The sequence below is a fragment of the Oncorhynchus clarkii genome, chromosome 18 (assembly GCF_045791955.1).
Source record: "Oncorhynchus clarkii lewisi isolate Uvic-CL-2024 chromosome 18, UVic_Ocla_1.0, whole genome shotgun sequence".
NCBI lineage: Eukaryota > Metazoa > Chordata > Actinopteri > Salmoniformes > Salmonidae > Oncorhynchus > Oncorhynchus clarkii.
In genome coordinates this window covers 3,310,970-3,325,905 of record NC_092164.1, presented here as the reverse complement: position 1 = coordinate 3,325,905, position 14,936 = coordinate 3,310,970, and the positions used below count along the sequence as shown (strand labels likewise).

General features: G+C 42.1%; 2 protein-coding genes across 2 annotated transcripts in view; both read left to right on the top strand.

The window, feature by feature from the left end:
- Positions 1–14,936, top strand: part of LOC139372892 (zinc finger protein 879-like) — a 63,810-nt gene that overhangs the window by 1,041 nt on the left and 47,833 nt on the right. The gene's annotated exons all lie outside the window — the stretch shown is intronic.
- LOC139373890 (zinc finger protein ZFP2-like) lies at positions 1,274–5,268 on the top strand. Its single transcript, XM_071114987.1, has 4 exons — positions 1,274–1,279; positions 4,178–4,258; positions 4,366–4,819; positions 4,904–5,268. The coding sequence occupies exons 1-4, from the start codon at positions 1,274–1,276 to the stop codon at positions 5,266–5,268; spliced, it is 906 nt and encodes a 301-aa protein (XP_070971088.1).

The window sequence follows — 14,936 nt, the reverse complement described above, 5'->3', positions numbered from 1 at the left end:
ACCATGTTGCTTTGTGTATAATAGCAAAGTTAACCAGCATATCGGTGTTGAGAACAAAGCTGCGGAGGCAGCAGGATGAGGAGATGAGAAAACAGCCCTTCCCTTATTGTCTAATAGAAGTGAGAGAGGAAACTCCAACTTAAATTGCTATTATAATCATAACTGTTAATTGTGCCTGGCTTTATATATCATCCATTTATCTGCAGAAATAAGACAGAACCTGCTCGTGTTGCCTGTTTGTTTAATAGCCTACTGATTCCGTGAGCACCAAGCCACACGCAACATGTCGGATAAACAATTTAACAAATTCTCCAATTTTTTATCTTTGCTATGCTTTAATAAATGCTTAATGTTTTCATTAAACCAGCCTCTCTGGTATTATTGATCATTAATTTAATGTTCTATACACTGTTCCAAATGGTCAGAATATTAATATTAAAACCCCTCCTTTTTCTGGATCTCCATCTTGTTATAATTATTATTATGACCATCACTATGATAATAGGTAATGCCATTATCATTAGTAGGCTTAGTATAGCAGCCTTGTATAAGCACCATCCAGCTTGAGGCCTAAGAGCGCATTTGGTTTTGTCTTAATACCTTAACTTACTAAAGACTACATTTCAATACTTGTGTAGGCTACTGTATCAATCCGTCATTCGTCCATGTCATCACACAGCATACCAGTCATTCATGATTTAAAATGCAATCAAGCATTTTAGTTTTTAAAGTAAAATTTAAGTGAGCCTTGAATAATTAGCGTAAACAATAAATAAGCCGTTCTGTTTTTGAAAATTGCATTCACGAATGAATGCGACAGTTTTTAGTCTTTGCTGTAAAGTAGATGCTCTGGTACACTTATAATTAGTGTTGTTTACATTGTTCCAAACAGTCAGAAGATTTTTGTAATCTACCTGTTTGGAACACACAATATGCACTCAGTGTTTGCTCCTTACCTTACTTTTCTGGATCTCCAGTATTTTCCACAACTAGTCACATTTATTCCACACATCTGACTTCCCCTTTACCTCCTGAGCAACCAGTAAACATTCTCCTGTTTCGAGTTTGTCACGTCCTCTGCAACCGTTTTGCTGTTACAGTGTTCTGAGTTTGTTATAACCAATTTATTGATGTGATTATGATATGCTATAGGTCCTGCCCTATTGGTCACGTGCATGCAATGTATACATGTCTCACAAATAAATGCGAGGGAATAGAGAACGTTTTTCCCAAACAAATGAGGGATTTCAGCAACAGAACTTTTCAGTCAGAAATGGCTGTAATTATGTTGCAGCTTCAGTACAGTGGACAGCGTGATGAACACTGTTGATGTTCTGTGGTGGTCGCTGCAGCAGGGAAGAGAGAGAGAGACAACAGGTGCTAGTCTTTTTGTTTTGTAAGTCTGAGCACAATCGCATCAAATGCACATTTAAAAATTTAAGCCAATCGATTGGTGGGAAGAACAGATTACTCTTGGTGTCAAGGACAGCTCTAATGGACTGTACAATGTTTTGAAAGTGTTCCACAGGGAGTCTGGCCCATGTGGACTAAATTTTTAAAATGTATTTAACCTTTATTTAACCAGGTAGGCAAGTTGAGAACAAGTTCTCATTTACAACTGCGACCTGCCCAAGATAAAGCATAGCAGTGTGAACAGACAGCAACACAGAGTTACACATGGAGTAAACAATAAACAAGTCAATAACACAGTATAATTTATTTTTTATTTTTTAAAGAGTCTATATACATTGTGTGCAAAGGGCATGAGAAGCTAGGCGAATAATTACAATTTAGCAGATTAACACTGGAGTGATAAATGATTAGATGGTCATGTACAGGTAGAGATATTGGTGTGCAAAAGAGCAGAAAAGTAAATAAATAAAAACAGTATGGGGATGAGGTAGGTAAATTGGGTGGGCTATTTACAGATGGACTATGTACAGCTGCAGCGATCGGTTAGCTGCTCAGATAGCAGATGTTTAAAGTTGATGAGGGAGATAAAAGTCTCCAACTTCAACGATTTTTGCAATTCGTTCCAGTCACAGGCAGCAGAAAACTGGAAGGAAAGGAGGCCAAATGAGGTGTTGGCTTTAGGGATGATCAGTGAGATACACCTGCTGGAGCGCGTGCTACGGGTGAGTGTTGCCACCGTGACCAGTGAACTGAGATAAGGCGGAGCTTTACCTAGCATGGACTTGTAGATAACCTGGAGCCAGTGGGTCTGGCGACGAATATGTAGCGAGGGTCAGCCGACTAGATCATACAGGTCGCAGTGGTGGGTGGGATAAGGTGCTTTAGTAACAAAGCGGATGGCACTGTGATAAACTGCATCCAGTTTGCTGAGTAGAGTATTGGAAGCCATTTTGTAGATGACATCGCCGAAGTCGAGGATCGGTAGGATAGTCAGTTTTACTAGGGTAAGTTTGGCGGCGTGAGTGAAGGAGGCTTTGTTGCGAAATAGAAAGCCGATTCTAGATTTGATTTTGGATTGGAGATGTTTGATATGAGTCTGGAAGGAGAGTTTACAGTCTAGCCAGACACCTAGGTACTTATAGATGTCCACATATTCTAGGTCGGAACCATCCAGGGTGGTGATGCTAGTCGGGCGTGTGGGTGCAGGCAGCGAACTTTTGAAAAGCATGCATTTGGTTTTACTGGCGTTTAAGTGCAGTTGGAGGCCACGGAAGGAGTGTTGTATGGCATTGAAGCTTGTTTGGAGTTTAGATAGCACAGTGTCCAAGGAAGGGCCAGAAGTATACAGAATGGTGTCGTCTGCATAGAGGTGGATCAGGGAATCGCCCGCAGCAAGAGCAGCATCATTGATATATACAGAGAAAAGAGTCGGCCCGAGAATTGAACCCTGTGGCACCCCCACTGCCAGAAGACCGGACAACATGCCCTCCGATTTGACACACTGAACTCTGTCTGCAAAGTAATTGGAGAACCAGGCAAGGCAGTCATTAGAAAAACCGAGGCTATTGAGTCTGCTGATAAGAATATGGTGATTGACAGAGTCGAAAGCCTTGGCCAGGTCGATGAAGATGGCTGCACAGTACTGTCTTTTATCGATGGCAGTTATGATATCGTTTAGTACCTTTAGCGTGACTGAGGTGCACCCGTGACTGGCTCGGGAAACCAGATTGCACAGCGGAGAAGGTATGGTGGGATTCGAGATGGTCAGTGATCTGTTTGTTGACTTGGCTTTCGAAGACCTTAGATAGGCAGGGCAGGATGGATATAGGTCTGTAACCGTTTGGGTCCAGGGTGTCTCCCCTTTGAAGAGGGGGATGACCGCGGCAGCTTTCCAGTCCTTGGGGATCTCAGACGATATGAAAGAGAGTTTGAACAGGCTGGTAATAGGGGTTGCGACAATGGCGGCAGATAGTTTCAGAAATAGAGGGTCCAGATTGTCAAGCCCAGCTGATTTGTACGGGTCCAGGTTTTGCAGCTCTTTCAGAACATCTGCTATCTGGATTTGGGTAAAGGAGAAGCTGGGATGGCTTGGGCGAGTAGCTGCAGGGGGGCGGAGCTGTTGGCCGAGGTTGGAGTAGCCAGGAGGAAGGCATGGCCAGCCATTGAGAAATGCTTGTTGAAGTTTTCGATTATCATGGATTTATCGGTGGTGACTGTGTTACCTAGCCTCAGTGCAGTGGGCAGCTGGGAGGAGGTGCTCTTGTTCTCCATGGACCTTACAGTGTCCCAGAACTTTTTGGAGTTAGAGCTACAGGATGCAAATTTCTGCTTGAAAAAGCTGGCCTTTTTGATTCCCACAGTTGTGTCAAGTTGGCTGGATGTCCTTTGGGTGGTGGACCATTCTTTATACATAAGGGAAACTGTTCAGTGTGAAAAACCCAGCAGCATTGCAGTTCTTGACACAAACCGGTGGACCTGACACCTATTACCACACCCCGTTCAAAGACACTTCAATCTTTTGTCTTGCTGATTCACCCTCTGAATGGCACACATACACAATCCATGTCTAAATTATCTCAATATTTAAAAATCCTTCTTTAACCTGTCTACACCCCTTCATCTACAGTGATTTAACAAGTGATATCAATAAGGGATCATAGCTTTCACCTGGTCAGTCTATGTCATGGAAGTAGCAGGTGTTCATAATATTTTGTATAATCACTGTTTATCACACTGACTTTTATTTCTGATGCTGTTCACACAGGTAACATTGAGACATTCCCTACATCCAGAGAGCAACAACAGGAAGATCACAGACCTAAGAGGTCTCACCAATGCCCACATTGTAAGAAGATTTTCCCAATTCTTTCAAAGCTAAAAATACACTTAAAAATACACACAGGAGAGAAGTCGTACTCCTGCTCTGACTGTGGGTTGAGATTCTCTCAACAGAGCAGCTTAAAAACACACCAACGTATACACACAGGAGAGAAACCTTACTCCTGCTCATACTGTGGGTGGAGATTCTCTCAACGAAGCCACTTCAAATCACACCAACGCATACACACAGGAGAGAAGCCTTACTCTTGCTCTGAATGTGGAAAATGCTTCACAACATCATCTGACCTAACAGTTCACCAGAGAACACACACAGGAGAGAAGCCTTTTTCCTGCTCTGACTGTGGGGGGAGATTCTCTCGACGGAGCAGTTTAAAAATACACCAACATATACACACAGGAGAGAAGCCTTACTTCTGCTCTGACTGTGGGAAAAGTTTCTCCCTATTGGATACTTTAAAAGCACATGAACGTGTACATACAGGAGAAAAGCCTTTTTCCTGCTCTGACTGTGGGAAGAGTTTTTCTCAACGGAGCAACTTAAAAATACACCAACGTTTACATACAGGTGAAAAGCCTTACTCCTGTTCGGACTGTGGAAAACGTTTCACACAATTTGATACGTTAAAATGTCACCAGCGTATACATACAGGAGAGAAGCCTTACTCCTGCTCTAAATGTGGGAAGAGTTTCTCTCTACAGAGCAGCGTAAAATCACACCAACATATACACACAGGAGACAAGCCTTACACTTGCTCTGACTGTGGTAAATTCTTCCCAACATCATCTGCGCTAAATGTTCATCAGAGAACACACACCGGAGAGAGGCTTTCCTTCTGTTCTGACTGTGGAAAAAGTTTCTCTCAACACAGCAGCTTAAAGGAACACCAACGTTTACACACAGGAGAGAAGCCTTACTCCTGCTCTGACTGTGGGAAGAATTTCACTCGACACAGCAGCTTAAAGAATCACCAACGTATACACACAGGAAGGAGAGAAGCCTTATCCCTGCTCTGAATGTGGGAAGAGTTTCACAACATCAAGTGCTCTGACAGTTCATCAGAGAGTGCACACAGGAGAGAAACCTTACTCCTGCTCTGACTGTGGGGCGAGATTCTCTCAACAGAGCAACTTAAGCACACCAACGGATACAAACGAGTGAAGCCTTTTGCAGATTACATTTTTTTTGTTGCTGGATTGAAAATGGACCCCTGTTTAAAGTAACCTCCCTTTTTGGTAACAAAAGGAGAGAAGCTTCATCAGTTCTCTCGGACCAGCTAAGATTAAAGTCACTTAATTCTCATCTCATAAAATAATTGGTAACAGGGAATTGGATCAAATGAAGAAAGTGTAGAACACGCTATTGTTGTCCTATTGTTTCTCACTGTGAGAGAACTGTGCAGAGGAAATGGAGCATTATAGAATGTTATCCTCTTTACTTTACTTTGTCAGTTACTTTGTCAGTTTTGGTGTGTTTTATTAGCTTCTACTGCAAAAAATATTGAGAGGACCTTGGATTTGCCCTTAGCGTTGAATATACTGCTTCCGTATGAAGTCGTCTGTGGGACTGAGATAGTAGACACAACATGTATCAGATAGAGATAGAGATGGTGTGATCCGTTTTCTCCATTCATTTGGGTGGATTATTTTTTTTACTACTAAGGGACTGTATGTTATTTATAATGAGGGATACCTGGAGCAAATTGTATCTCTGAAATAAAAATGTATGCCCCTCCCTTCACTAAAATATATTTTCCCCCGACCCTGTCTGAACACTTGGGGGAAAACAAGTGACTCTCCCCTATACCCAAAATTATAATTAAAACATAAAGTGGATAGCAGAGAACATGCCTATTGTTTACCCTCACTCCTAGAACAGACCAGAGCCTTAGATACGCAGTTTTAGAAACAGGCCTTCATTTTGTAAGCGTCACATGTCAAAGGTTGTGGATTCCCAGAACACCGTGTACGAGGTTGGGGTGAAAATATATATATAGTTTGTATTTTGTAACTATAATCAGAGAAGAGGAAATTGCCTCGGATCAGAGAGCAGGGTCAGGCCCAGAACAGAAGATGGACGGGTTGGGATTCTGACATCTGGCTAAACAAAGAGAGGACCATGGACATTCCACAGGGGAAAAGAGGGAAACTCATTGGGGCCATAAAATGTATAGCTGGGGAGGTGACGCCTATAAGGGAAGAGTATAAAATGTGTTGTGAGCTTTCTAAATGCATGCACTCAGCTGACTGTATCATTGGTATTAAACACTCTCTTAAACTTCTCTTGAGCTTTTGGTCTCAATTCCTTATTGCAAAGAGGCTGCAATTGCATTTTTTCTTTTTAACACTATCAAAGCTAAAAATACACACAGGAGAGAATCTGTATCCCTGCTCTGACTGTGGGAAGAGCTGCAAAATATCAAGGGATCTGACAGTTCATCAGTCAACACTGGAGAGAAGCCCTACTCCTGTTCTGACTGTGGGAAGAGTTTTTCTCACCTGGGTACCTTAAAACAACATGAACGTATACACAAAGGAGAGTTTTTCTTAGCAGAACAACTTAAAAGGACACCAACATATAAATGTGAGAATCCCCATCTGTTCTCTGACTGGCTAAGATTAAAATCATTCTATCACTTAATTCTCAATAAATTGTAGCACAATCTATTGTAATGCTATTCTTTCTCACTGTGATTGAACTGTGCAGAGGAAAAGGAGCATTATAGAACATTAGCCTCTCTTTACTTTACTGATCAGTATTCACCTTGTCAGTTTTGGTGTGTTTTGTTCACTTCTACTGTAAAGATATTGAGATGACCTTGGATTTGCGCTTAAGGTTGAATATCCTCTGTGAGGCTGGTTAACTGGGTGGTAGTGCTTCCCTCTGCAGTTTTCTGTGGTAATGAGCTGGTAGACACAACATGTACCAGAGATGGTGTGATGATCAGTTTGGGGAGAGACATTTTTTACTACATAATCTGTACATCAATAAATAAAAGTACATGTGTTTATTACATTTTATTTTAAAACTAGATTAGTTATTTGAGTCATTTATGAATATGTTTGGGCAGCTCCATTGAAGCCGGCTTAATCGATCTTCCCATGAAAAATACAGTTTGTACATGAATTTGTACTGGTCAAACTAGTTCTCTTGTATAATGAATTATAAAAATATATATATTTTAAGTGAAATATTTAGTGTTTATCTGAAGCTGAACAAGACAGGAAGTTGAAATGAGCATCACAAAGCTAAATCTGACCTATTCTCTAACATGTTTTGTCAGCATAAGCATCTGTGAGACCTTTAATTTAATTAGGCAGGTCAGTTAAGAACAATTTCTTATTTACAATGATGACCTACACTGGCCAAACCCGACGGTGTTGGGCCAATTGTGCGCCACCCTATGGGACTCCCAATCATGCCTGGTTGTGATACAGCCTAGATTTGAACCAGGGTGTCTGTAGTGATGCCTCTAGCACTGAGATGCTGTGCCTTAGACCGCAGTGCCATTCGGGAGCCCTGCTAGAGAACTGTAATTGATCTACTGAATCATCATAGTTTTGGGGGGTTATCTTTACAGTAAATGTAATGCTTTTGTTTAATTCAAGGCATTCAAAATAATATATATCTGTATTTATCTACTCAGTACATGTCACACATTGGGACATGCCAAGTTGCACGACACCAGTATTCTCTACATCAAATCAAGGATGACTGTTTAACAGTCTTATGGCCTGGAGATAGAAGTGCTTTCATTCTCTTGGTCCCAGCTTTGATGCACCTGCACTGTCTCCGCCTGATAGATGGTAGCAGGGGGAACAGGCCGTGTCTCTGGTGGCTGAGGTTCTTGATGATCTTCTTGGCCTTCCACAGAGATCATCTACAATACATATGTAATGAGTTGAAAAACGTAGACACGAAAACAGACACCGGTTTAGTTTTTTTAAACCAAGGTTTATTTGTCAAGCTAATCAATCTCACTTACATTCTACATGCTTTGGCAGTAGTTAGTCCATCAGTCCAATAGATGTCACTGTTGCACTGTGGTAGTGGGTTGGGGAGGGGGGGGAGACCGGAAGTTCCGGTAGACGCACACCATTCTTTCGAGTGAAGAGAACGTCAGAACTGCTGTCCTTTTTTCTTCTTACTACAGGTACGTAATAGCACTTTTAAACTGTCTAATATTGAAATAACGTCATGACATGTTAGATAACAAACCAATCAAGGTATTATAACGTTTGGGAAAGGTTTTGTGTCAAACCGAGCGAGTGATGAACGTGATTTTTAAAAAAGCACACGGCGCGGGGTCCACAACACGTTCATTTGTTAGGCTTTGCAGGTTCGTTAGCTCAGTGGGTTTCCGCCTCGGGATGTTCAGAACAAAAACATTTTGGAAATGTACAGATAGAAATCCTCTGAATAGAACTGACATGATTCATTAGAATCAGAGGAATGTTTGTTCAACATAATACATTTCTATCTGATGTGGCCAACATCTCCGTCCTCCAGCTGGACATAGGCCTGATGTCCGCCTGTCCCTACCTATGTGAAGCTAGCCACAATAGAGGCATGTGTGGTTCACACTCAAAATAAAAATCCCTCTTAAAGCGATAAACTGATACAAAATAGTGAAATCATGTCATATTTGGACAAAATAACGCAGAACATGGTTGGATTATTATTTATTTACAATAAATTACAATAACGAATTATTTTGAAAATAAACTGAAATAAACTGAAATCCCACTGTAGCGGTATTAGACCACATCATTGTATTGGGGGCATTCTTATATGACTTTATGAAACGAGTTGGATTGTGCACCCATGAAACAGGTGACACCAACAGAAAACTATTATCAACAGTTTACACAAATATTAGCTTCTTAGCTCTGATTGTAGGACTTTGACTGTGAAAAATCACCTCCCCAGTCAGTCTATTGCAGGGTTACTCCTGATAAAGTTGGGTAGCTGATGGTCCTATTCAGCGCTTAAATAGACAACATGATTAGTCACAGGAACCAGGACTAATAAAGCCAATGCAACTGACTGTTTTACAAACGCTAGGCCTTCCACATGGATGGACATTCATAAAGTTATAGCCTGTCCACTTTGTTCAGATGTTAAAATCAAGTGGCCAACCTTGTTTATGCTTATTGCACATGTATAAAACAGACTAGAGAGCTATTATAATAGTATTTGGCTAAAATACTGCTAGCAGTACTAATATTAGCATTCATTTTCCAGAATAAAGGTTCATTGATACTCTGGTTTTAGTAGTGAAGCTCTGCTCTCAATCTGAGTAGTTGAGACATAAAAAGGGTATTGATAGAAAAGGTAACTTCTCCTCTATTACAGGAAAATAATGTCTCAATGTGTTTTGGTGTCCATATGAACCATTCTTTTGGACCAAACCACAAATGTAAATAGCTAGTTAAAACCGCTTGCCAGAGAGCCTTTGGAATAACAATTCCCATTGTTCGGTTGGAGACAGAGAGGGAGAGAAGACTCCACCTCTATGTAACCTGTTTTAGCATGGGTCTGCGTCATCCATAGAAATGGAGAGAGGGCTTCTACCATTTTAAAGTAGTCAACTGTGTGGGGATTCTTATGGGTTAGGAGCAATCAGCCAATTATCAGAGCATTGCCTTCTTCAAATTGGGTGCTATGGTTTGTAAATGTCTTTAACCCCGGCATCTAGATTATTCAGGAAAATCGTGAATAGTGCTGCCTAAAACAACTGCAACCTTGTACTAAATGGTTTTGGAGTCATTTATGTGAATTCGGGAAATCTACTGCAGGTTATGTGCACCTGCGTTGTGTAATTTAAGGTGTGCACTTTGTCTAATGGGAAATTAATAAATGGTCTGTTGTCAAAGTTTAGCGACCTGATCTAATATATTTTAGAGAATAAAGTGCCAGAACTGTCAAGAAAGTAACTTTTGTGTCCGTTTGTCTTTATTACTACAGACCGACTCAGATTAAGTCTGAGGCCGTTAACATCAACAGTGAGGACAAACCCAACCTGCCTCTCCTTCCACACTGAGTCCAAACCTACAGCTACTGGGTCCTGATTGTGACAGTGGAGCCCAGTTTGTACTGCAGGATCCAGAGATGGCATCAGTGAAGCTGGAAGACTGCAGTCAAACACTGAAGCTGAATGTCATCATTAAAGATGAAGAAGAGGAGGAGAAGATTGGTAAGAGCAGGTTCTATCTATAAATTTGACCTTAAGTTATGACCCAGTCTATTGATAGGTTGAATTCTGTAATTCTGACAACACATCCCTGAACAACTGGGTTATCTGGAGTGATCAGAGAGTAGACTAAAGAAGTGAAGTAGACAAACTGCCAGTGTTTTAAAGTTCTCTGAAGTGAGTCTGTGTAGTTACTAACCCTTGTGATAGTGAGAGGAGGATGATATGAAATGAGTCTGTGTAGTTACTAACCCTTGTGATAGTGAGAGGAGGATGATATGAAATGAGTCTGTGTAGTTACTAACCCTTGTGATAGTGAGAGGAGGATGATATGAAATGAGTCTGTGTAGTTACTAACCCTTGTGGTAGTGAGAGGAGGATGATATGATATGAAATGAGTCTATGTAGTTACTAACCCTTGTGATAGTGAGAGGAGGATGATATGAAATGAGTCTGTGTAGTTACTAACCCTTGTGATAGTGAGAGGAGGATGATATGAAATGAGTCTGTGTAGTTACTAACCCTTGTGATAGTGAGAGGAGGATGATATGAAATGAGTCTGTGTAGTTACTAACCCTTGTGGTAGTGAGAGGAGGATGATATGATATGAAATGAGTCTATGTAGTTACTAACCCTTGTGATAGTGAGAGGAGGATGATATGAAATGAGTCTGTGTAGTTACTAACCCTTGTGATAGTGAGAGGAGGATGATATGAAATGAGTCTGTGTAGTTACTAACCCTTGTGATAGTGAGTGGAGGATGATATGAATTGAGTCTGTGTAGTTACTAACCCTTGTGATAGTGAGTGGAGGATGATATGAAATGAGTCTGTGTAGTTACTAACCCTTGTGATAGTGAGAGGAGGATGATATGAAATGAGTCTGTGTAGTTACTAACCCTTGTGATAGTGAGAGGAGGATGATATGAAATGAGTCTGTGTAGTTACTAACCCTTGTGATAGTGAGAGGAGGATGATATGAAATGAGTCTGTGTAGTTACTAACCCTTGTGATAGTGAGTGGAGGATGATATGAAATTAGTCTGTGGAGTTACTAACCCTTGTGATAGTGAGAGGAGGATGATATGAAATGAGTCTGTGTAGTTACTAACCCTTGTGATAGTGAGTGGAGGATGATATGAAATGAGTCTGTGTAGTTACTAACCCTTGTGATAGTGAGTGGAGGATGATATGAAATGAGTCTGTGTAGTTACTAACCCTTGTGATAGTGAGTGGAGGATGATATGAAATGAGTCTGTGTAGTTACTAACCCTTGTGATAGTGAGTGGAGGATGATATGAAATGAGTCTGTGTAGTTACTAACCCTTGTGATAGTGAGAGGAGGATGATATGAAATGATTCTGTGTAGTTACTAACCCTTGTGATAGTGAGTGGAGGATGATATGAAATGAGTCTGGAGTTACTAACCCTTGTGATAGTGAGAGGAGGATGATATGAAATGAGTCTGTGTAGTTACTAACCCTTGTGATAGTGAGTGGAGGATGATATGAAATGAGTCTGTGTAGTTACTAACCCTTGTGATAGTGAGTGGAGGATGATATGAAATGAGTCCGTGTAGTTACTAACCCTTGTGATAGTGAGAGGAGGATGATATGAAATGAGTCTGTGTAGTTACTAACCCTTGTGATAGTGAGTGGAGGATGATATGAAATGAGTCTGTGTAGTTACTAACCCTTGTGATAGTGAGTGGAGGATGATATGAAATGAGTCTGTGTAGTTACTAACCCTTGTGATAGTGAGAGGAGGATGATATGAAATGAGTTTGTGTAGTTACTAACCCTTGTGATAGTGAGTGGAGGATGATATGAAATGAGTCTGTGTAGTTACTAACCCTTGTGATAGTGAGTGGAAGATGATATGAAATGAGTCTGTGTAGTTACTAACCCTTGTGATAGTGAGAGGAGGATGATATGAAATGAGTCTGTGTAGTTACTAACCCTTGTGATAGTGAGTGGAGGATGATATGAAATGAGTCTGTGTAGTTACTAACCCTTGTGATAGTGAGTGGAGGATGATATGAAATGAGTCTGTGTAGTTACTAACCCTTGTGATAGTGAGAGGAGGATGATATGAAATGAGTCTGTGTAGTTACTAACCCTTGTGATAGTGAGAGGAGGATGATATGAAAGGAGTCTGTGTGGACCAGTCCGTTGCAAAGGGGATGGCACACCACTATCACCAGTAATACATTTAGCCTACCGTTAGTTCTCATAATTTCTAATCTACAATGTTTGTTTGGTTACGGTAATATACACTGCTCAAAAAAATAAAGGGAACACTAAAATAACACATCCTAGATCTGAATGAATGAAATATTATTATGAAATACTTTTTTCTTTACATAGTTGAATGTGCTGACAACAAAATCACACAAGAATTATCAATGGAAATCAAATGTATCAACCCATGGAGGTCTGGATTTGGAGTCACACTCAAAATGAAAGTGGAAAACCACACTACAGGCTGATCCAACTTTGATGTAATGTCCTTAAAACAAATCAAAATGAGGCTCAGTAGTGTGTGTGGCCTCCACGTGCCTGTATGACCTCCCTACAACACCTGGGCATGCTCCTGATGAGGTGGCGGATGGTCTCCTGAGGGATCTCCTCCCAGACCTGGACTAAAGCATCCGCCAACTCCTGGACAGTCTGTGGTGCAGTGTGGCGTTGGTGGATGGAGCGAGACATGATGTCCCAGATGTGCTCAATTGGATTCACGTCTGGGGAACGGGCGGGCCAGTCCATAGCATCAATGCCTTCCTCTTGCAGGAACTGCTGACACACTCCAGCCACATGAGGTCTAGCATTGTCTTTCATTAGGAGGAACCCAGGGCCAACCGCACCAGCATATGGTCTCACAATGGGTCTGAGGATCTCATCTCGGTAACTAATGGCAGTCAGGCTACCTCTGGCGAGCACATGGAGGGCTGTGCGGCCCTCCAAAGAAATGCCACCCCACAGCACATGGAGAGCTGTGTGGCCCCCTAAAGAAATGCCACACCACACCATGACTGACCCACCACCAAACCGGTCATGCTGGAGGATGTTGCAGGCAGCAGAACGTTCTCCACGGCGTCTCCAGACTGTCACGTCTGTCACATGTGCTCAGTGTGAACCTGCTTTCATCTGTGCAGAGCACAGGGCGCCAGTGGCGAATTTGCCAATCTTGGTGTTCTCTGGCAAATGCCAAACGTCCTGCACAGTGTTGAGCTGTAAGCACAACCCCCACCTGTGGACGTCGGGCCCTACTACCACCCTCATGGAGTCTGTTTCTGACCGTTTGAGCAGACACATGCACATTTGTGGCCTGCTGGAGGTCATTTTGCAGGGCTCTGGCAGTGCTCCTCCTGCTCCTCCTTGCACAAAGGCGGAGGTAGCGGTCCTGCTGCTGGGTTGTTGCCCTCCTACGGCCTCCTCCACGTCTCCTGATGTACTGGCCTGTCTCCTAGTAGCGCCTCCATGCTCTGGACACTACGCTGACAGACACAGCAAACCTTCTTGCCACAGCTCGCATTGATGTGCCATCCTGGATGAGCTGCACTACCTGAGCCACTTGTGTGGGTTGTAGACTCCGTCTCATGCTACCACTAGAGTGAATGCACCGCCAGCATTAAAAAGTGACCAAAACATATATATATACATTTAATTTTTATTTAACCCCTTTTTCTCCCCAATTTCGTGGTATCCAATTGTTTAGTAGCTACTATCTTGTCTCATCGCTACAGAGACGAAGGTTGAAAGTCATGCGTCCTCCGATACACAACCCAACCAAGCCGCATTGCTTCTTAACACAGCGCCATCCAACAAGGAAGCCAGCCGCACCAATGTGTCGGAGGAAACACTGTGCACCTGGCAACCTTGGTTAGCGCGCACTGTGCCCGGCCCGCCACAGGAGTCACTGGTGCGCGATGAGACAAGGATTTCCCTACCGTCCAAACCCTCCCTAACCCGGACGACGCTAGGCCAATTGTGCGTCGCCCCACGGACCTCCCAGTCGCGGCCGGTTACGATAGAGCCTGGGCGCGAACCCAGAGTCTCAGTACAGCGCCCTTAACCACTGCGCCACCCGGGTGGCCTCATTTAGATATAATTTTGATTAACCACATGACATTGATTTGAGATATAAAGACTTTATTATAAATTATATGAAAATCATAACGCAGCAGCGGGAGGAGGAGAGTCGAGAACAGATTAATTTTATTCTGGTTACGCTATATTGATCTCTGGATCCCTCGTGAGTCATTTGTGTGTCTTCATTTTTTAATCGCAGTGCTTAAAGCATCAGACAAGCTCAGTAGCCTACATATAGTTGATTTTATTCAAACACATATATATGGAAATATACATGTTTTAAAATGTAAACATTCGATTGGCCGAAAGAAAAGACTCGTTTGACCAGGATACATTTTTTTGTCGGGACAGCCCTAATAGCTTTATTCCCTGTATTGTACAGCCTACTGTTGTGAAGTCATA

Bases quoted from the DNA above. Each gene is read 5' to 3' on its own strand.
- LOC139373890 (XM_071114987.1), top strand. The intron at 4,259-4,365 runs GTAAGAAGATTT...TTCTCTCAACAG, and splicing joins GTCTCACCAATGCCCACATT to AGCAGCTTAAAAACACACCA. The intron at 4,820-4,903 runs GTGAAAAGCCTT...GTATACATACAG, and splicing joins ACACCAACGTTTACATACAG to GAGAGAAGCCTTACTCCTGC.